Here is a 23,466-nt window from a genome sequence, read left to right as displayed (position 1 = left end):
TGAGGGCGTATCACTAGTAGTACATGTGAAATTCTTAATCTTATAAACTTATTTCCTACAATCGATTATTAAATACCTGCAGGTTTAGTGTTATGTTATACACGTTGACTAGAATATAATGAGCGTAATTCGTAATTGAAATTACGAATCTGATAAACGCCGTTGGCGCAATATCTTAAAGAGCAGAAGCTAACAATAAGTCGGGAAGCAGAAAGTTATTTCCATTACAGAAGAAATTACAGAAGTACAGGTGCAGCCTTTCTCCCTTTATATATCGCTTATACGGCGACATGGAAATTAAATACGTACATGTTGCCATTTCCACTGTCTCATAGGCCTTTAGAATATCGATAATGTATGTTTCAATCTAATCGAACATATAACACAACACTTCTCTCTCATACTCTCGCATAGTCCTCGAGAATACTCATCTTTCAAGCGAGTGCGCGTCACGTTGCTTCAAAATAAAATTGAAGAAACGCGATGTCTTATTACGAATATTTTTATCACACTATATTTGTGGACAGCGCAATATTTAATATAAATAAATCTTCTCGTCAATACTATAATAACGCGCTTTAATCAAATACCTTTTTTTCGCGAAATATATCTTTCACTAATTCACTTGCAGCTGCATAGCTTATGTCTTCTTATTTCGTATCAGTATAACGGGCATAAATAATTTACCAAATCGGCAAACTAAATATACCAAAAAAGAATTGCACTTTCTTCCAAAATAGCACCAATTTGAACTCACTATCGAAATGTTTTCTCTCATCTGCATGTGCAGTGTTACGTCTTGGCTCGAAGAAACGTTTATAAATATTCCTACTTGCGCAAGAAATATTCTGTTCGTGGCAGTGACAGCGATCTTACAATCGCCTTCGATCGTATCTGACAGCGACGATAATACGTTCGCGCAATTCGAAACTGATTCGTTACGACGGAGCTTTTTCTGTAGTCTTTGCATCATCCTACTGGACATCCTTAAACATTCCATTAGAACGGTATCGAATATACCTTTGGATTATCATGATAGAATTGCCGCTATAGATCTGATCATTCAGTAACTGGCAATTCGTATCACGATCTATGTATTCGAACCAATTATTATCAACATCAAAGTTTGTAGTTCTCAAGGCAAGTCCAGATCTGGAGATATGGTCATGTTCCAGCAAAGCTGATGATCTCGAACGTCTCCCCATCCACCGTTACCCTTGCGAAGTTTCGTCTTCTTTGCCGTTCCGGCGATTGTTAACGTTAATTGCGAAGGGAATAGATGATTGCGTGCCGCATTCAAGACGTTTTGGACCTTCGCTATCACTGCCGTCGATTCACAGTTATTCTTCTTATGATGCACTCCACTGTAAAAGTAAACATCCAATTAGAAGGGTGATAATTTTGGGTACTTTCCACTTAGTGACACAAGTCGACACAAATATCATTTTATCTTTGACATTTAATGAGTAACAAAGACCGAACGACATGTATCGAATTGTGCCATCAAATGGAAAGCATCCCTTAACATCGCATTAAAGCTCACGAATGATAAAAAGGAGATACGTGAAAGATGTCGCAGGGTAAAAGCTCAATTCTCATTTATGGGAAATAAGCGGAGAGATTTTTGATACTCGCCATTCTCCGATATGGAAGACTCTCGGAGCTCTCATTGTCATTGTGATCAATCCGGATTCAGCGCGAGGCGCTATTCCGGCGCCTCGACTGGACGGTACGCATGTTTGCGCGATATATTGCAGACTCCAGTCCCAGTTGTAATCGTCGTAGGAACAAAACTGTGCCGCGCATTTCCGTAGCTTGTTCCATGTGACACGATTGAACGCCATGCCCATATTGTGCTTGCTAGATATCCACGGAGTAACTTCCGCCTGTCCCAACAGAAGAAAGATCGTCGTTATCAAGTACTGATGTAAAATTTTCGCAATATCTTTTTCACATAAAATCTACTGAAGGAAATCTAATTCGAACTATGTGTCTACGACTAAAGCGAACAGTTGAGACAAAGTCAGAATTTTAGTCGTAAATATCTCCTACTGTATTCTATCAGACGAATCCAGAACTGCTATTTATTCTTGCCAAAGACACGACTTATGACTTCAGTCGTGCGTACGAAGGTATTTCGTACGCTCACAGTAATAACCGGACCGATTGTATTATGACTTTGTATCGTGCATGTGATGGTAATAAATGCTCGGAACATGCACTACTATCTGAAGGAAATGGAAATTCATCTATAGAGGCGTTCCACCTACTGCATTTAGCATGGTAAGAATATGCTAATATTGAAAGTTAAATTGATATGTTCACGGAGTTCGTATAAAATACACTATATTTTCTTTTTATAGAATAAAGAGCGGGTTTTCCCGGTTCTCTAATTCAACGTCAAGCAGCCGGAGCCACCAATCGATCGCCATGCAATGCGTCCTTTGTTGGCTGGATCGATGCGAGCCGGTGGAAGCGAGTCGTGCAAAATTTGACAAAGTTTACTGAGGAGGATGGAGAACTACTTGCATTTTCCTAATACGGCGGAAGGCGAAGCAAAAGAAAAAAAAGGAGAGATGGTGCGAGGTCAAAGCGAAATAGAAAGAATCAAAAGTATGACGATAGGCGGTTTTTTTGCTGCTATTCGGACGGGATTCGGTGGATTCGGAGAACCTTCTGATAGTGATTGTAGAGACTGGGCAGGAGTTGGAAGGCCCACCCGGGCGCCGCTTGCATCGTGTTCGCGTTCTGATAGTAGGTGGATGACACACCGCCGACGCCGATACCTCTGACGCCACCACCACCACCGGTACTCCCGTTACCGATGACGACGGCGTTATCACCGGCGTTATTAACGCCGTCACCACCACCGCCGGTGACGGTGACGATGCCGCTGAATCCGTTGCCGATTTGCTGCCTCTGCGCCATCGCCGCTTCTTGCCGCTTTAATCCACGCAGCAACTCCTTCTGCAGAGCGCTATCGACGCCGAGGAACTAACGGATCGGGCGTGCGTGAAACATCGACACAGACATACTAATGGTGAACATATGATAATGTCGGATATGCTTAACGTCGTAAACGTGCAACGATGCGCAAAGATATTTCCTTCGAGAATTTCTGCGTGTCGAATCAGAGAGAATGAAAAATACGCTGTGTGAGAGAAATAAAAATATCTTGTTTGTAAGCGAGGGATCGCGTTTCATTGGGATATGATAACGCTCGCGCTAATTTTGCCAGATACTGTCACGCTACAAGCGCCAGCAACGTTGTACTCGTGCGCCAGTGAGAAAATCGCCGTTGTTGTATATGCCTAATTATGAATGAGATAAATGAATGCGTGTTAGCCGCTAAAGAAACGTCAGATCGTCTACGCATTGTCGATCGCCTGTAAATGGTGCCTTTCATTAACGTACACCCGCCTGATATATTCGTACGTCCTTATTCTGTGCATGAAACATCGCGCAAAGCATAATTACCAATGTAACGAATATGCTAAAAGTACGGACTAGTTCTCACCTTACGACTAAAATCCGTAAAATAGTTGTACGTCTTTAAATATGTACCCAACGATAGAACGTTGCACCTCTCGCAACTGAGCTTACAAGTGCGCTCCATAAGTCTAAGCACGTGTAAGAAGTCTTCGGCGACGTAGTGGTCCTCCTCGAGAAAGAGGACCATTCCGGTGTGATTTCTTGTCACTAATAATTGATCGAATACCCTGTTCGCTTTCCACCACCAGTGATGCTTGGTCTGCGTAAACTTCGCTTCCCTGTAGTGACCGTACAAGTCCGGGTGTTTGGCGTTGGTGCATTTTAAATTTAAGGCCCTGCAAGAGAAAACAAAATTCGATTGAATTTGACAAATTCGGGGGAGGTTTTTCGATAGATTACAAACGACGAAGACAACTTACTGTTCTTTGCGAATGTTTCGTGGACAGTCGTTGGGTCCTTCGCCGGGAAATGTATGGGGATGAGTCTGGATGCTGTGTGGATAGAAGATCTGCATAACCCTGCAAAAGTCGACGCTCTGCACGAGATAGTTGATATCTGGGTGCCAAACGTCGTGGCTAAATACGAGAAGAGCCTGCTCGATGTCCTTAGCTTGCGCCAGTGAGACGATAAGGTGCCGCAGATAAGTGAGCCGCGTATGCACTTGGATGACTATAATTGGAGCGTCGCTGGCCAACGGTCCGAACGCCTCCTCGTTATACACTCTTTGCTCCGCATTCGCTCGCTCAATTTTATGACGGATTTCCGCGATCTCCAACTCCGTGAGCACTCCCGAGCTAGAATTCACCAAATTTGTGGACGAGTTACGTCCCTCTTTTAAAAATCTGAAAATATAGAAGGCAAAACGTTGACGGAAGATGAGGTAATTATTGAGAAATTTTATTAACGCTATTTTATCGGCAAAACTTTTCCCTAAAAGTTTGTTTATTTATTCTAGATAATTAAAAACTTTCCTCTAAAAAGGATAGTTTACGAAGAATATCTCGAGGAAAATCATAGATTTGCTTCATTTAATTCTTAAAAGAGGTGATATTAAATCTTTATAAAATTAAAAGATAAATTATACATCTCATACTTCACATCCAATTTGTTTTCAATTAAATTCGCGCGTGCGTCCAAGACATGTTAATAACAATATTAATAAATATAATAATGGCATAGTAACATTAAAAATAATTTTACGAAACTTGCGAGATTACCTGTGCAACTCTTGAGGTACGAGAGAGAAAAGCGTCTCGTTCGATGACGATTGCCCGGAATCATCTCGACCAGTCAAACTGACCACGTGAAGCTGAAGCCAGAGAAATGTAGCCAAAACGATGAACACGAGGGTCCTCAAAATTCCGCGAGCCGATCGCGATCCTCCAGCGATCGCTGTTCCTACGAACATATCTTTTAATATTTGCTCATATCTTCTATTCTAAGAGATAATCTTCGTTAAGGACGTTTTGGCTATACAATATCAAAATATCACAGATTGCTAAATAAGTATCACTCAAAAAAGATCAATACCAGCCATGATGTAAGAAGATATTACACCTGTCTTACATCATGATATCAATCAAAAAAGTTTAATCATGCACTCTGAAACTAACTGCAAAACAATAAATAATTTGGCTTACGTAGCGTAAAGACTATATTTTGTTATTTTATAAGTAACAATTTTTTAACAGGTATATAAATAGATCCAAATAAAATTCATTACAATTTTATTAGTATATATAAAAAAAATTGATTTCTCCATCAAATCAACTGAGTTTTATCGATTCCAATTGAAATAAAAAAAAAGTTACTTTCATATAACGAGAAAACGTAAAGTGTAGATGCCATATCTTCGGATCTAATACTTTATATATGAATGATGGCATATCATTATAAACCTACCTCCCGACTTTTTTCTGGTATATAGTGTACAGCCGGGGTACTGCTTCGCAAAACCTTGTATAGACGAATCGTGAGCTTTTCCTGCAATTATAGATAAGTTACCGATAATGTAAGATTAAACAAACGTAGTATATGAAAATGAACTAATTTTCCTTATCTAATGCTCCATTTTGTTTTTCATTTCAAACTGCGATATTTGTAAAAAACGAAACGTAAAAAGGTATCGTGCTTAAAACTACATAGAATAATATAAAATTTTCGCAGTAATTAAGTTTTTTTAATAAACATTATATGCTTCAAACATCGCTCAATATATTTACGATATAAACTGTACTCACTCGCGATTACTGCCGCATTTTTAATTCATAAGATAATTAAAGAATTGATATATCGATTCTTTAATTATCGATATAGAAATATCAAATGTTACACGATGTCAAGTATTATAAGGGTGGCCCAAAATCGCAAATCAAAATATCACAGCAAGAAAGTTCTCCAGAAAATAACCCAGACAACAAAAAGTGTCTAAAATCGGGTCATAAGACGTTTTTTGCGTCTAAAAGACGACTTAAAGACGTCTTATGTCATCACAATTTTAGACTTTATTTGGGAAATTATAAAAGTATTTACTATTTTTTATTCTCTATTGAATATAAATAATATTCGGAGTTTTATTTTTTTATATCTTTCCTAAATATGGCATTAATATTTACTAGAAATTTTTTAAAAATATAAAAACTTCAAATATTTAAATTTTAAATATCCATTTTCTAAAAAAATCTGTGTCCCTTTATTTAAAGGATCAATTTTAATAAAAGAAAATGCATTAAATGATGGCTAGCTATTTTAATAATCCTCTAGTTTAAGAGGATAAACAATTCGCATTAAATAGCGCTTTAAATATATAATCATAATATAGTATATAATTACGTAAAAGTGATGCTAACGCGATCGATGCTGCAAACGATGTGTCCATTTAATAAATATTGTCAAGCCGTGAGAAGTGCCGGGACAATGAGGTTGACATGACAACGCTATATGCGTATGCAACTAAAACTCGTATTTATGTATTCGTCGAATATTTGGCTGGCAAATGATCACGTCGCCTGGAGTTCGATTTTATATACACGATACACGTACTATACAAAATTAAAACAGTATTACAAATAACATATACATGAATCGCGCCAAGCGAATGGAATTGCAAATCGTGCTACCATTTCTCAAATATTCGACGAACGCAAACATTGTCGCGTTTATATAACGAATTTTATATAACTCGTATTATCATACGTAACATTGTCACTGTACAACATCCCATTTTACATGATGAGACGTGTATATAGATTTGATGAGCACTCATCAAGTGGATATATCTCTTTATGCTGTCTTTACACACACAGAGTGATGATATAAAGGTATCGCAAGTTTTCTAGAAGAATGTTAGAAATAAAATACTTTCCTTGGTGCTCCAAAATCGAAATCTTTTATATATGTATATACACTGTAAAAAATAAAATGTTAATTTTAACTTACAAACGCTTAGTGGATTTTCTAAGTTAAAATTAACATTTTTGTGTTAATTTTAACATTTTTGTATGTCTCAGAAAGTCCACTAAATGTCTTTAAGTTAAAATTAACATTTTATTTTTTACTATGTATAACAAGCGAGCTATCGCTATTGAATTCAAGGAACAATACGTTTCAATTTTTTAACCCACCGTTACTATGTATAACAAGCGAGATTCAGCAATGCAGATACTATATATAAACAGAATATTATTTTTAGAACTGTATTGTATCTGATGTCGTTGTAATTAAAAGACTCTCTAAAAATAATTCTATTTGTATAATTAATGTTCAAGAATCAAACTTAATTTAAAATATACTAAAAGTTTATCACGATTTCAGCTCTTAGATTAGCAAAGATTCAATAAATTCACTTTAGTAATCGTACATATTTTAACGCCGGGTTAAATAGAATTACGTATTTTTACGTAATTATATTTTATGTAGATTAACTTGCCATTTTACATACAAGAATATTAAAATGAGAGCGAGAGAAAATATTTTATGAGATGTTCTATCTATAATATTGTATTATCTAGAATTTCTAAGAAAATGTTAAATGTATTTGTCCTTCTAAAGGATTCAATAACGGTATCTTAGTTATCCCATAAAAGGTTTCGAGAAACATTTAGAACATCAAAAACGAGTTTTATCGCTAATGGCTTTTGGAAAAACAGTTTTTGTTTTAAATGGACCATCTTGTATAACATTATTTACAAATCGTTTTGATTAACAAGCAGACCTTAGACTATTTGTTCACTCACCTTTCATAGTGTCATTCCTAGGAGAGCGTCCTAAAACAAAATTCACATGGAATATTAGTGAGTCGTCTCGTGGAACACGCAGGACGATAAATAAATTTAAATAACACGAACGTATCAAAATAAAGTCAGTCGACCAAAATAAAACATACTAGTTGCTTTTTGAGCAAAATTAAGATGAGACTGTAAATAAATTTATTACAATTCTTTATTGTTTTTACCGATGCCATTCGATTGTTTTCTGTATGAACGTTGTACGAGGGAGAAGTTCAAATAAGTGTAACGTGTACGTTAAACCGCAGAATATTTCGTATTTCGTGCAAAACATGCAACAACATGCGACTACGGATTATGCAATAATACTGTTAGAAATTCCACTGAGACACGTTTGAAACGCGAGCAAAAACTCTACATTTCGAACATTTATGTAATACATTGATAACAAAAAAAAAAAGGTAGAACGAACAAAGCGATCGCAAAGAATATGCACAAATAAATATGCATTTTCAGAATGTTTTTTTTTAATAAGACATTTCTATTTTGGTCTTACTTCCTAAATTGCTTTCTAAGAAAATATGCAATTACGTAAGAATCTTAGTTACATAATTTTTTTAAGAATTTTTTAAGAATTATAACTACAATTCCTATAATTGGCTTGCATGATAATAAAAATTGTTGGAGCGTTTCAGTTACCGAACCACAATTAAGCTTTCATTCTAATATCAACGTTTTCTTCCGTAAACTGTTATACATTTGTCTGTTAGCTTTAGAATATATATACTCACTTAGCATATGTATGTATTGAAATTTTTCGAAACTGATAAATTCAAGAATACATTATCATGATAAAAATGTTGAGATATGACAAGTACGCATGAAAAAGCATCTTTCTTCCGCCCATTTATATAACTGCATATGTTTCAACTGAGAAAATATACATACACTGAAAAAAATTTTGTTCATTTTTGGTCCAATGAATGATCGTTAATCAATGTCCGACTTAGTGTTCGACTTAATGTAATTAATTCATTGATATAATAAAACTGGATTCATTTATACAACTATATATTCATTCTTGCAATGAATTCTAGAAATAGTTTTATAATCTAAATCATTATGAGAATTCATTGGACCAATTTTCATTATTTTTTCATAATTCAATGAATATATCTTATTGTATTTACGTATAGTTTTGGTTCAGTGTATATACATACAGGTATTATTTTTTAATATGTACGACTGCATAAATATTACGGTTTAATTATTACTAACCAACACTACATTACTGGCATCATTTGAGATAACAATATCAGCGATTATCCGCCTGTCAATATATGAGCATGAATATCGCCAAATTATCACATACTACCGTTTATTGTCAAGCGATTCGACAATAGCGCAGATGGTTAATGCAGATAAGAAGCCTGTATGACATTTTAATAGGCACATCTTTTTCAATCAAGCTGTCACAAAGTGTGACATGCATTGCGCGCGTTTGCGTAAAGAGTCTATAAGGCGATGAATATCCCTCAACATCGTGAGGGCTGAAGATAAACACGTAGCTTCCGTGTGCAAAAATGCCTATGATAATGCATTAATGTTCGATTCACCTTCAAAGTGACAGCGGAATGCGTCAATACAATCTTTCTCTATTATTGCAATATAATTTTCTTTACTGTACCTACGTACAGCTTCACCGTATTATTTTGCATACACTATATTGCTTATTTCTCGTATGAGAAATTAGATTTTTCATCGAGAGAGGAATAATAATATTAGCCTGTGACCATGGAAAATTCGTGTCACACCTCGAAAACTTTATCCCTGAGAAATATGAGAAGTTCCGAGAAAATTGAGTCTTCAAATTATGTAAAAGATTGCGTTCACTATACATATACATACGTATATACTTATTACTTTGCATCATACGAGAAATTTCTTCCTTTAGACTTTTCGACGAAAGCATAATTGTGTGTGGATTAAAATGTATCTACATAAAAGTATCTCTCTTGCATTTTTTTCAAAAAATCGACATAAATTTTGCGGACGCTTCAAAATAAATTCCGTAAAATAAGGAAAAATAATAATTGCATTAATACACACTAATGCATTTCTTTATCGAATGACTAACTTAATTAATTAAATTCTATGATTAATTAATTTGTCGTGAAAAAAATTAACAATAGTGTTCTTCGACTGATTGTGAATAATACGAGATTAAGGTAAAATGCAAAAGAATGAAACTACTAATGAAGAAACTACTGTAAATCAGAACGTCTCGAATAATACTTCTATATTTAATTGGATCTGATAATTCGCTATTTATTTCTTCACAATCACGTTTCCTCTCAATCACTTTTCAATACCGAAGAGCGAATCTTTTATTCCGTGAATTTCAGCTGTAGATACCGCGTCACGGATAAAATTAAAGGTGCATTCGTTTACATACATATGTGAAGATGAACGTTCGACAAGCAACGCGATCGATAAAAAGTGAGAAAGAAAAAAGAAGCGAGAGAAAGAGAGATTTGAAATCTCGCGTGGGAAGAGAACTGGCACGATGTGGTGCACTCTGGACGAATAACTTCCAGCTTTCGCGTGAAATTCCGTGCTATCTTTCTCTCTTTCTCTCTCTCTCTCTCTGATTTAGTCGTTATATTTATCGCGGTGACAATAAAAAAAGATTCGTGGGCTATGTGCAAGACATCGCTTCTGTGGCTCGCACGTGCGATCCTCGAATTCTGCTCGTGGTTATCTTCGATCCACCTCGTTTTTCTGGCACCCGTTCAACGCACGCCGAAATCTCGCGACCTGCTCGTTCTGCTCGAACAGTCCGTCGCGATTCCACTAGATATCGTTTGACATTTCGGTTGAATGATAAGCGATTTGTAAAATCCACTTTCGAGATTTCTGCTGAAATCGATATACTGCGTCGATCGAACTGTATCAATTTATGCAACATACGAGATATTGCAATGTTATATTATCATAACTTTTATGGAAAAATAAATATTTTTTTACAAATGTATATTCACACGTTAATTGCGTCATTTTTGCTAGATGTAAAAGATTGTTAATCACTAATAATTTCAATATTATGCAATGTTGGCGTTTCGTATAAAGTCGTCATACATTATCATATATTATCGATTTTATTCATAACTTGCACTTTTGCAGTCGCACTTTAAAGACTTTTTCAAAAATTTTTCCGTTTATTTCCTTTTCGAACATAAAATTCAACTTAACCCTTTGTTGCATAATGTGCGTGTAGAAGATACACTTTTCTCGCCGATAATTGATTTATATTTATTACATTTTTGGTATTACCGTTTCTAATTATGTTCCTAAAACTTATGAATAACAAAAATATATTATATATAAATATAAATTAAAAACAAAAGATCAGTCAAAATTAGCACTTTTTTAATAAAAAAAATTCATGCTAGAATAAAAGTGATAATAAACATTATACTTTCAAAATCTTTATATTAATGCTTTGGAGGTCGCTGTTTTTAAATCTACATTCATAATTGATAAATTTTAAATGACAGATCCAAAATGGCGGTCAAAATGACTATTAAGGCATGTTAAATTCTGATTAATGAAATATAAATCCTCTTAATATTTTTAATATTTTTTAATATTCTTACGTATAAAATTTTACACGTAGATAAGCCATAGTTAATTTTTTCAATTTAGCTGCCATATTGAATCCGTCATTTTGATTTCTTAAATTTTGACTTAAGATTTGTAATCAACGACCCCCCAAAAAACCCCCATATATACTAAAATTCAATAACATACGTTCAATAGAAAAAGGACTATGCCCAGTTTTGGGCTCCGGCTGAACAGCATTGAGACCTAGCTAGAATTGTAAAGCGTCAAAAAAAGATTAAAAAGTTCCATATGCACAACTTTATGTAAAATGAGTCCCTTGAGTGCTACAGCTGTTCAAAATTCGCTATTATGACCATGTATTGTATATCATATAGGACCGATTTTATTCGATTTCTCGAATCATCTAGTATTTGAAATATGTCCAATCTTGACGAAGACAACTAAAACCTTTTTGGACCCCAAATGAATAGTTATAAGTGATATATTAATCGATGAAGAGAGGAGAGAGATATTCAAAGTGTGAAACAAAAGGTTTTAATTGCCTAATTGAAATGTGAGCAATATATGTGTTCTAGGAGCATTCAGGAAACCTTTCCTATAAAATTAGGCTTATGGAATTTTTGATTCTTTTTTAATACCTTAAAATTAGGCATGTCTCAAAGTTGTTCATCCGGAGCCCAAATTTTCCTATAAAACTGGGCATAGTCCTTTGTGCAACAAAGGATTAAACGACGAGAGAAAGCAACAAAAGATTCATATCAAATAAGAAGAATAAAATAAAAATTGCGAACAAGCTTATCTGAACATCAAATCGTTATTGAATCGACTAATGCTACAATATGTTTCTGCTACTATCATGTAACATCATCGAAAGATAAAGATAGTAAAATAATATAATTATCTTACTCGACAGACTTGTAAACAGTATTATTATTACCTTGATGAAGAAGAATGAAGCATTGTTTGGCCCTTCATTTTCACGAAATCTGAAACATAACTAGAACATACAGACACATGATAAATACAACGCGTGTATTCAAACAAAAGATACGAATTACACAATCGCATTTACTTCTAACGAAATGTTTAAGAATTGTATACAAAATAAAAAAAAACAAAAAGATTTCTGACATACTCATTTGTTAATTGACACTCTTAATATAAATTAGAATTGAATTACAAATATATTATATTTATCTCAGCAAAATAAGACAAAAAGATAAGAAAGAAGAACGGAACTGAATTGAACTACTCATTTTCTTATTGCATTTATATCCATATCAACCAATTTATCTAATAAATAAATAAACAGTGAGAGTACTGCATAAAAATAAAAATTAATAAAATAATTAAATTATATCGATCTCTTATTATGGCGATTGAAATATTGCGTAATATTTATGGAAACATTCAAAAACGACGTTATATCAATGTCATGTATTATACTTAAGTGGAAAATGTGTAGAGTTGTATATATAATACGATACAACGGATGTGAAATTAAAACTACGTTATGAACTGTATACGAGCGGGTTTTATGATATCGATCCGATATAATGTTCCGCTTAAATGAGCCTTTAGATAGCAGCCTTTATAAACGTGACTGTATCTGTGCAGTAATACGCATTAGTACGGCTTATGAATGAACCTGATTATGTCACACTGCACACACGACCCTCAAAATAACTCATCGGAAAAAAAAGTATTCGAAATATTTTTATCCCGTAATATCTTGTATTAATTTCGCCAACTGCTCATTAATGATTATCATGGAAAAGAAAAGACAGAATACGCGAATGGTTTCGAAATCGTTTTATCGCGTATATTATACATGCTTCAATTTTTTTAAGTGATATAATTAATTATATTAATTACTTTTCGCGCTTATCTCTCGACACATTGAGCAAAATAAAATATTTTGAATAATTGAAATACTGAAACTTTTGTTTTATTATCTCTCTCTGCAAAAATACTTTCATCCCTTATAATTCATTGCGCGTATATATATAATCATAACTGAGATCTTTATAAAATGTCTATTATTTTTTAGTCGTATAATAAATAAAGTCGTAAATTGCCTCTCATTTAGATATTTTATCACACGGTATAATGTAATTTTATTAAAACGTTTTTTTATATTCTTCTAGAAAATTAATAATTTTATACAATCTGTGATTCATTTTAAAAAATAATGTCTTCAATTACCTTCCACTTATCTTATCGTGTATTAGTACAAAGTAATCTTGCTGACGTTCTCTTATTTATTTTCTTCTAGAAAATAAAAAATATTTCTACAAACATATTTGTGAAAAATAAGAAAGACATTAAATTTCTAATATGTATTTATGCTTGTATATATAAACTTTCTAAATAATTAACTAATGTGAGATGAAAATAAGTTCTGCGCATCACAGAACTGCGATATTAAGCGAAAAATTGTGTTTGCTGAACCTTGAACGCGAATCAATTGAAATGAAAAGTAGATTGATTCAACTTTGTTTTGCATCTCCTTATAGTAACTTGACACAGACCGTGACTTCATTCGGACAACTTTTTTTCATCTAAAATAGATACATTACCATAAATAGTATAATACATTCAAATATATTCATCGATAGAAAAAAGAATTGTGTAAAGAATATAACAAAATTTTCACTTAAAAGAGAAATTCATCCAAATTTGACAATTCACAGATTAAAAACGTAGAATATTCTAAATAAATATACAGGAAGGAAGCGCAAAGAGCGATTCTTTCTCAGATCGTTTTCCGTCGCTTTCTGTTAAACGCGGTTTAATTACGAGCGCACGATATACATAGTAACGAGACGGTAAACGTACCATTGCGTGCTGATCGAGACGGCGCCGCGGCGACCGGAAATTTGGGTTCTTTCATTCGTAGGTGCGTGCCTCGCACGAACGCTTTTGACGGACGGATGCACCGTCTATTTCTGTGTTTCTCGGAGAAGATGCTATAGTTGTTATCGCGTCGCGCATGGCGTTGGTACTGTTGGTCGCCGGTGAATAATGCATCGGATCGTCATGTGTACGCATATATTGGTGAGGCGTGTGCGCTCTCGTATATATAAGGTAGGAGGCAATAGGTAGATGTTCGATATAATGTGCCTTCTACTACGCAAAGCGTACATGTGTGTTTGAACACGTGTGTGTGTGTGTGTATGTTATACTCCATGCGGTAATATTACCGCGGTGTCCCTGAATATCGATTCACTGCATATCAGTAAATGTATGCACCGTCTCTTTTTTACAATCCGACTGCATTCTTATAATCGCCTTAATCATTTCCTCGATGAACATTGCGCATAATGATGAACGAACACGATTCGACTCGTTAAAAGTGTTCTTTGAAACGTGATATTTATACACTAGGAATAAAAAGTCGTTGACTAAACTTGACTAAATGCATTTAGTTTGTAATGATTATCTGGTCCAAGTTTTGTATTTATATATTTAGATTAAATATACCTACGTGAGTCGTGTTAACAAAATCTTGTAATTTAAAACATGTTATTTATTTGAATTAACAAATATTTGCTTGATAGTTACCGCAGTGTTTAGTTGAATCAACTAATATTTTTTTTAAATCAGCACCTCTTTTTCTATACTCTTTTTCTTAAACTAAACTGCGTAAATAGATGAGCTATGCAAAATATTGCTATCTATGTTGAATATTGCTGAACAATATACAAAATCATTTCCTTTATCGTTTCGCAAAATCATAAACACGCATCTCGTAATTGCCACAATTATTTTCTTGTTCGATTTTACACGTTAAATCGTATTGAAAATTTGATAACTCTACACTGAAGAAACGATTGGTTGCTGCAGCAATTTAAATATGGCATATAGGCATTTTTAATTGGCTACAGCAATTTTTGGTCGCGTTAGTCTATCGAAATTGGAGGTATATTGACATTGCGGATAGGCTAATGCAATCAAAAATTCGCTGCTGCAGCCAATTAAAAAGGCTATGCCATATTTTATCATTTTACCATCCAAATTGCTGCGGCAGCCAATCTTTTCTTTGAGTGTAGAATTTGGAGATGCTGAGTTTTTCGGGTAAATCTTGCGGTCGAAAATTTTTAACTTTCACCTCTCACGTGACTTCCATTAGAAAAATCTCACTTTTCGCTGCTCTCACTCGCGATCATGAAACTCCAAGAGAACTTACGTAATATCGTGTATCAGATTTAGCCAACGCTTATATAGATGTTTATATAGTGAGTGATTCACTCGAGTCACTCAAATGCAATGCTACCGGGATCTGTACATCCACGTTACTGAACCGTTTCCATATCTGCGCGAGACTTCAGGCAAACTCAACCGCGATAACGTATTATCGCATTCGACAATAATCAGAAATATACGATACATTGTTTATATATACTTAGTAAAATTACCGTAATACTTACAATTAATAAAATTATCGCTACGATAAGAGTGAAATAAATTTTAACGAGACATATTGCACGCAAATTTAGAGCTTGCTCCATTTATTGTGTGCTAAAAAAAATTGATAAACATTGTAAGTAACGAGTAAAACATTTACTAATAAAAAATGTACTAAATTAATAAATAATTATTTAAGTAATGTCAGTTGAATGTACTAAAAAAATGTGAACATATATTAATTTATTTGGTACAAGAATCATTAATTTGATTTAATTATATTATTTTTATTTAACAAATATTCATTTTTTTGTAAATAAATGTATATATTATAACATTTATTTATATATTTATTTATAAATATTCTTTTTTAAACAGCTGGGGCACCGATATCTCAATAGCATCAATTCTACTTCACAGATGACGAAATTATTCACACGGCGGAATTATCATAAATTATCTCTTTTCTTCTCCCGATATCTAAAGAAACCGTTCACATCCTTAAAAAAATGCGGACAAGGATACGCGTGTTCAACAATGCTGACACTTGTAACACGAGCATTAGATTCGTCGTCGAGCGTTTTACCGTCGTTTACCGCATCGGAGACGTGCCATTGTGAAAAATCGTTACACGTTTCGGTACAAGATGCTGCCGATGTATCGTGCTGCGTATGCGCGCGCATATGTTGTAGGTATACCGGGTAAACGAGATTGCACTCTCACGATATTCACGTCGAAAATATATAATATCCGCTTTCAACGAAGACACTATTCTATCTAATGCATTTCTCAACTGCGGATTACACCTTGAGATTTTCTTCACCTCTTCGAGACGAAAGAATTGCAGAGTTGAGCCGAGCGATATCTCGCCCGACGATCATCGTTCTTTTCTCTCGCGGATTATTTATCCCTGGTTAGGAGGAGGGTAAAAATACCTGTATATAAAAATCATTATCACACGCTACCGCCCACCCGTCACGCTAACCGAATGCATTCCTGACGTTTGTTTCCTCGGAACACGGTTCGTTTATCGTGATCTACATGGGATTGTCGGATAACGATCAAAATTTAATTTTCTGAGTCATACATGACATTACATAACAGTTACATATATAACAATTAAGTATAAAATCATGTTTTATTGGTGCTACACATTTCTGAATAATTTTGACTGAAAATATTTAGTTTACATAGTAATCTTGAAAATTATACAGTATTCAAAGATTGAAGTTAAATATCTTCAGGACATATTCTTTTCATTAGAAACGATTATTGTTAACAATAAAATGTTCCTAACAAGTTAAATAACGAGTTAAATCAATTCTGATCAATATCAACTATAATTAGTTCCTCAACAAAGAAGAATCTATAAATAAGAATCTAAAAGATATCTTGAAGTTAAGTTAGAATTTCATAAAACATTCTAAAGGAGTATTAGGTAATTCTCAAACAAGTAGTCCAAGTTAATCGATTGTAATCGAACTTAAGTGAAGTAAATCGAAATAATCGCAGTTAAAGAGTACTGAGTAGAGAAAAACTTAATAGTAACAACTATATAGACTATTACAAACTTAATATTGCGTAGAATTACTGCACATAGCAGATGAAAAAACTGTTATAATTTCAATAACTATAAAGTAATTTATTTTACATATATATATAAAGTTTATATAATTATCTTTTAAAGTTGCTACCACTAAGTCTTTTTCTCAAAGTACCGGAACAATTATGCAGTTATTCGGCATAGAAATCTTGTTAGAAACTACTGACCGGCAACGACGGCTTGTTACAAAACCCGTATCGTGTTTTTTCTCTTCATGACCAGCGCCCAGATCGACACAAATAATTAGTTTCTCAGCTTCATCGTCGCACCGGAAACCGCGTACGTTGCAGTTAACGGCAGGACGAGATTGCAGTATTAACGATACCGGGCGAGAAAACGGATCGGCAGACCGAAAAGAAAACGAAATATCCATCCGCTCCATTCTTGTTGTACCATATACTTCCCAGCTTTTCTCATATTTTACGATTCTGGGAAAAGGACGCCGTCAGTGCACTGCCGACGAGAATGTATGCAAATCGAAAAGCACAAGGCCGGATACTTCGACCGTGAAAAACCGGCACTGGCAGTAGAAAAAAAGGACAGTCCATGACGAATGAGACCTGTTCTAGAGCGCGCAATGCGCTGTAATTATGTGCGGTGATGTAACCGGAGTATCGTGACTTGTAGCATCGATTTCTATTGCGTATCGTTATGTACAATGAAGGAAATAATTGCCCAACATCGTAACTGATTATGCATGCTCTTGGAATGTGAAGACGCTCATTTCCTTGCGGAGGAAAACAATAAGACAGACAATGAAAATAAAAGATCTGTATAATATTAAATAATTAAAATATATAATATTAAATAATAAAAATAATTAAGATGTATAATAATTAATTTTAAAGATATATTAAATAATTTTTTACTCGTATGACGTTGCAATTACGACATTTTTCCGATATTAAAATAGCATCGTGCGTCAAAATAATAGCGTAGAGTAATTTTTAGAATCTATTAATATAAAGGAAGCAGTTTATTCATTGCGGTGTAGGATCAGGATGTTGGATAACGATGCGACACAATGCGGAGCTACGTATAAAGCATTTGCCAGCAGACACATTCTACGAACAGCGCAGACCTTTCTTCTCTCTTATGGGAACTGAAATAATATTTTATCGAAGTTTTATAGAATATCTTATTTCTCACAGTTTTTAAATTTCTAACAGTGAATATTTTTACAGCTATGCTTTTAATTACACATTTTATTCTCTGTATTTCAATAAATTTTAATAAAGAATAAACTGAAATATTTACTTATTTTTTATTCTATTTTTTTGTCTAAGACTTAATTTCTCAAAGTTCCACTTTATTGATCGTTTTTAACTCGATAATTTTTTGTTTTTATGCTGGGAAAAAGTATCTTAATTTTCACAGGAATTATCTTATTTAGCAAGCTTATTATCGTATATCCCACATAAATACTATTTGTATTCGTGGACTGTAAGGAGTTCCTAATTTAAATTCAGTGTTAGAAGAAGCGTTAATGAAGGCGGCTATCGTGAAGTGTTAATGAATGTTAACAATTCAATTCTCGTTCACATGCCGTTCATTAACGGTTTTGTTTTATCCTCTTGCGATAAAGTTCTTAGCGTCAAAATAACGTATAGAAACAAAGTATACGTGCACGACTCTATCGTTCTATACTTATCCGACAAGATAAATAATACTTTAAATATTAATAATCTTTTAAATGTTAATATTTATTTGTCTCTGCCAGTATAGTGATTTTCCGCTTTTGATTTTGTGACGATAATAAAACTGTATTGATCGATCGCGTGCGAAGAATTGCGCAATAAATTCTAGTCTCGTCGCTACTCCGTTTCTTCACCTATTTGCCATCAAATATAAATCTAAAAATATTAACAGGCACGCACTCCGTTCGATCTCGTTGGACGCAAGTTTCTATTTGTTGACGAAGACTTTAATCTTGTTTCGCCAAATAGCAATTTCTTTCAACTGTGTTTACCGTAATATACAGTGTTAAAAAAAAGAAATTTGCTTCCGTTACATGTAACAGAAGTAAATTTCAAGCACGTACATTAAAAATATTTAATATTGTCAATGAAAATGAAGTTATAAATAACTTAAATTTAAACATTTACTTATATCAAATTTCATGCAAATCTACATAAAATTTAATAAAAAATGTACTAAACTTCGTAAAATTTTATGAAAAGTACACTACATTTCATGTACATGTACACAAATATACTTTTCAGTTGCAGATATATTAAATTTAATTTAGTGTCATAAAATTGAATTTAATTTGTGTAACTTAAAAGTACATTAAATTTCATGACATTTTTAACAGTGTATCTAAAGAGTATTTCTAACGGTGAAGAGAAATAGTCTAAAAAATATTTTAATGCAATTTTTTAGAATCATTGTTTATTAATTTGTCCTGAATCTTTCCTGAATATTTATTCGGAGTCTTTGACTGATTTAGAATCTCTTCGTTTAATTTAGCATCGATTGATGGCAAAATTCCAAAAACCGCAAATCTTTCCTATAGTTAATGATTATTTGTATTAGAAACTAATTTTTTTCTAGCTTTAATTGAGAATGTAACAATACTACATCTTTGTAAAAAAAAATTCTTTTCTTTTTCCTCCTCAAGATATTTTAACGTTGAATCTAAGATATTAAGTTTAAAAATTCATGTTCAATAAATCAATTTTCTAATGATAACTTAATTGCTTTCTACCTTGAGGTGGAAACTAAAGCAAGACCATCTTTAAAAACCTTGAGTACTCTTTCTCTTCTTAACCTTTTTTAGAGTGAAAGGGTTTAGGGCAAAGGTTACTTTCAAGCAAGTTTAAGTTGTATAGGACAAGATAGATTTTATCTTGAACCAGATTGTTTTAGGTTCATAAATAAAATTATTTGACTGTATCTATGTAGATAAATATGTACCAACGAAAAAAAATTACTTTTAAAATTAAATAAATTTATACATATAAAAATTTTATTATTTATATACTCTTAAGGTTTAATATCGGAAAAACCGACAAGTAATATTTACTTAGTCAAAGTGAATAAATTATACGAATTGAAATATTTTATACATGCACATGTATTAAGAAATTAACAAATATTTTTTAACTGCTGAATTATTCAATAAATTTACCTTCAGTAAATTTTAAATTTTCTGTATGTCTTTTCTCTCAATTAAGCCCCAAAAGTGATATAAAAGATCAGAGAGTTCAAATTAGACGATGCCAATGAAATTGATTCCAAATCGATATTCGATTTACGAATCTCAATGGTCGAATAATCGCGTGAGAACGCGATCCTCTTATCAGAAATAAAAAAGGAAGGCGGTACAATTTCACGAACTTATTGCATTAAGTTCATTTTTTCGAGAGAGCAACAGATACGCGAGAGACGACCACACGTCGGCTGTCACGTCTCGGCTTTCACGGGTGTAGTTTCTCGCATGTCCGTGCTACTGAAATCTGAGCTCGGCGAAACTATACCGCGGTTTCAATCTCTTCCCTTCTTCTCCTCCTCCCTCGTGTGTGTGTGTATTACGAACCCTCCTTATCAACGTTAGAGCAATATCGATCGTCCGCGCCGTACCGGAGCGTAACACCCGCGACGCTGCACAAAATGCGGCGCGGATGTCCCGAGACATCCGCTCGCGCGTCTCCTCGTGCGTGCATCACACGCGACAAGATCCACCTCGACACGGCAGGGTATACTTCCGCTCACGCGTGCGGAGAGATCGACTCTTCCGCCTTCTACGATTGACCTACACGGTAGGTCGATCGAACAAGCCGACATATCGCTTGTCAAAACTACAGTCGGCGTATGTCGACCATCTCGTCGATACCAGTCGTATACGGTGCGATAAGTCATGTGTGGACCGCGATTAACGCTAAATGGTGTAACGATACTCGGTTCCGTTCGCGCGACACGTGACACGACAATCGCGTTCAATGCCATCATCGACCGAGAGTCACACGATCGCGTTCAAAGGTTTGCGTTTAGCTATACTCCCCGTTTAGCAAACACTTTGACTTTCGTCTCTCGAGATTCGGATGTGACACAGTACGCTTGAGCCTGTTCTTTGTCACTTGGCTGCACTAAATTTTCTTTTTTGTTTCCGCCCCAAACATCAAATATAGATCAATTTTATTTTGCAGCGAGTGTATAGCAGTTTAGCCGCAAAGAGCAAACCTCTTGTCACATTCGGTGCCGTCATCGGCCGATATTCCTACGACCTCGCATCCAGCTAAGAACGCGGTGTAATCGCGCGTGATTCTCTTTCCAACCCAAGAAACACACCAAGTCAAGAGAAAGCTAAAATGATGTATGGTTAGAAAATTTTACTGTTTATTGAGTCAAAAATTAAAATAAAATCATTTTGATTTTTTTTGTCGACTTTCGTATATTTTCCTTGAGAAAGAACTCAAGGAATATACAAAAGTCAACAAAAAATCAAAATGACTTTATTTTGAAGCTTAAAGTCAATAAATAACAGTTAAATTTTATTTAACAAAAAATTATCAATTTGATTTTTTCTTGACTTGGTGTATTCCTTGAGAACAAGAAAGTCAAAATATAATATCAATTTGACGTCATATTAACCAATTATTGAGCGATTTATGTCATCTTTTATCATGATTCAATATGACATTACTTTAATTTTCTCATTCTTCTTTGATTTACTCGTAATGCATAAACGCGATAATCTCGGTATTCGGTCTTGCTATTAGCTGAGAGTCGTAATAATTAAAGACCACATTTGCCTGTACTCACGTTTGTCGAATAAATCGCACAGTATAATTGTCCGACACGCTTTTGTTCCTAATACAATCGCATTCGGTGTCATCGTTATTATAGCTGAGGGTCGCACGGACTGCGTTTAGAACCCCGTAATTATATCCCGCGCATTTAGTATTAAATACAATTAAATTGTTAAACACTGAGATTTATTTTTGCAACAGCACACGTAACACAACTGTCCTATTCAGCGTGATCGTCGGTCGAAGCTCGCACGGCACGATGACGTTTAAAGACTTTAGCGATTGTGTAATTCGTTTCTCTGAAACTTATTTACGGGGCGCTTAACATAAAAATCGTACATAATAATAAAGATTGTCACGTCCACGTGTTCGAGTTAAGAGCAATTTCGTTTCTCTGATTCTGAGATTTGTTTCCAACACGCAACGCATAAAAATTATACGCGTTACCGCTATCGGCCGACACTCGTACCGGCCGCATTTAGAAATCCATATTTGCCCTACTTTCAGCCTTAAATATATTCCAATACCATTGATTCGAAACACACTTCGGTAATGTTTTGTAAACCAACCTATTCCCTTTTTTTCTTCCCTTTAAAGTATTAATTTAAATGCTACACGATACAACCAAAATTATACGTTACACTTCTAAAGTAGCCGAGATACATTCAGAATACTACAAAAAGTACTCTAATACTTCAGTGATCGTCTATGGAGATCGAGGAAGACTATTGCGAACCGGGACAACACGTCGAGACAAGAATACCGGGAAGCAGAATGGGAAGAAGCCGAAATCCAAGAAACACACAAAAGCAAAAAAAAAATATTAAAATGAATTTATTTTGATATTTTTAACGTTAATAAAGAGTCAAATTTTGTAATCAAAAATCATCATTTTGACTTTCAAGGCGTTGTGAAATAAAGTCATTTTGATTTGACGTGTTCCTTGAGGAGCAACGTGTATGGATCGTCGGCGAATCGATCGGTAGGACGTGGCCAACATTAGGAAGGATCCGGAGGGATCCCAATCGTGCACTCACATGTCGTATGATGAGAGCCACTCCGGGTGCAGCTTCCGGGGAGACTCCGTTCCGGTGGCGGGTCGGTGGCGGCTGCGGCGGCGGCTGCGGCGACAGGTGCCGATGACAAAGGACGTCGTCGTCGTCGTTTCGGCCACATGCACGCACCGCGCACGCACTCGCGGAGCGTGGTGTCGGAGCGACTGACTCAATGCTTCTCAATGCGAAGGTAAAGGAGTCCGCGCGTGTTCGCGCGTTCCGCTCAGCCGTCACTCGTGTCACGCGGCGAGCGAGTCACAACCGCGCGCGTGCGAATCCCTCGAAACGCGAACCCACCCTCGGACGAC

The 23,466-nt window shown here is 34.7% G+C and overlaps 1 protein-coding gene across 12 annotated transcripts; it reads right to left on the bottom strand.

Annotated features, from left to right (window-relative positions):
- Window positions 1-71: 71 nt before the first annotated feature.
- Window positions 72-23,413, bottom strand: Mgat2 (alpha-1,6-mannosyl-glycoprotein 2-beta-N-acetylglucosaminyltransferase). Of its 12 annotated transcripts, none has more exons than XM_018456943.1 (11): window positions 23,141-23,413; window positions 20,459-20,460; window positions 12,280-12,339; window positions 7,728-7,757; window positions 5,395-5,475; window positions 4,710-4,890; window positions 3,912-4,334; window positions 3,518-3,827; window positions 2,674-2,994; window positions 1,636-1,886; window positions 72-1,364 (listed from the first exon to the last, which is right to left on the bottom strand). In XM_018456943.1, the coding sequence occupies exons 4-11, from the start codon at window positions 7,732-7,734 to the stop codon at window positions 1,136-1,138; spliced, it is 1,803 nt and encodes a 600-aa protein (XP_018312445.1). In that variant the 5' UTR covers window positions 7,735-7,757; window positions 12,280-12,339; window positions 20,459-20,460; window positions 23,141-23,413; the 3' UTR covers window positions 72-1,135. The 12 variants fall into 12 exon arrangements, with proteins under 12 accessions (XP_018312445.1, XP_018312457.1, XP_018312446.1 ...); XM_018456955.1 differs by having other exon boundaries at window positions 3,912-4,286; XM_018456944.1 differs by lacking the exon at window positions 20,459-20,460 and adding an exon at window positions 17,513-17,514.
- Window positions 23,414-23,466: the final 53 nt, after the last annotated feature.

The sequence above is a fragment of the Mycetomoellerius zeteki genome, unplaced genomic scaffold (assembly GCF_001594055.1).
Source record: "Mycetomoellerius zeteki isolate Tzet28-1 unplaced genomic scaffold, Tzet1.0 scaffold612, whole genome shotgun sequence".
NCBI classification, from domain to species: domain Eukaryota; kingdom Metazoa; phylum Arthropoda; class Insecta; order Hymenoptera; family Formicidae; genus Mycetomoellerius; species Mycetomoellerius zeteki.
This window is presented reverse-complemented; position numbering and strand designations above follow the sequence as displayed.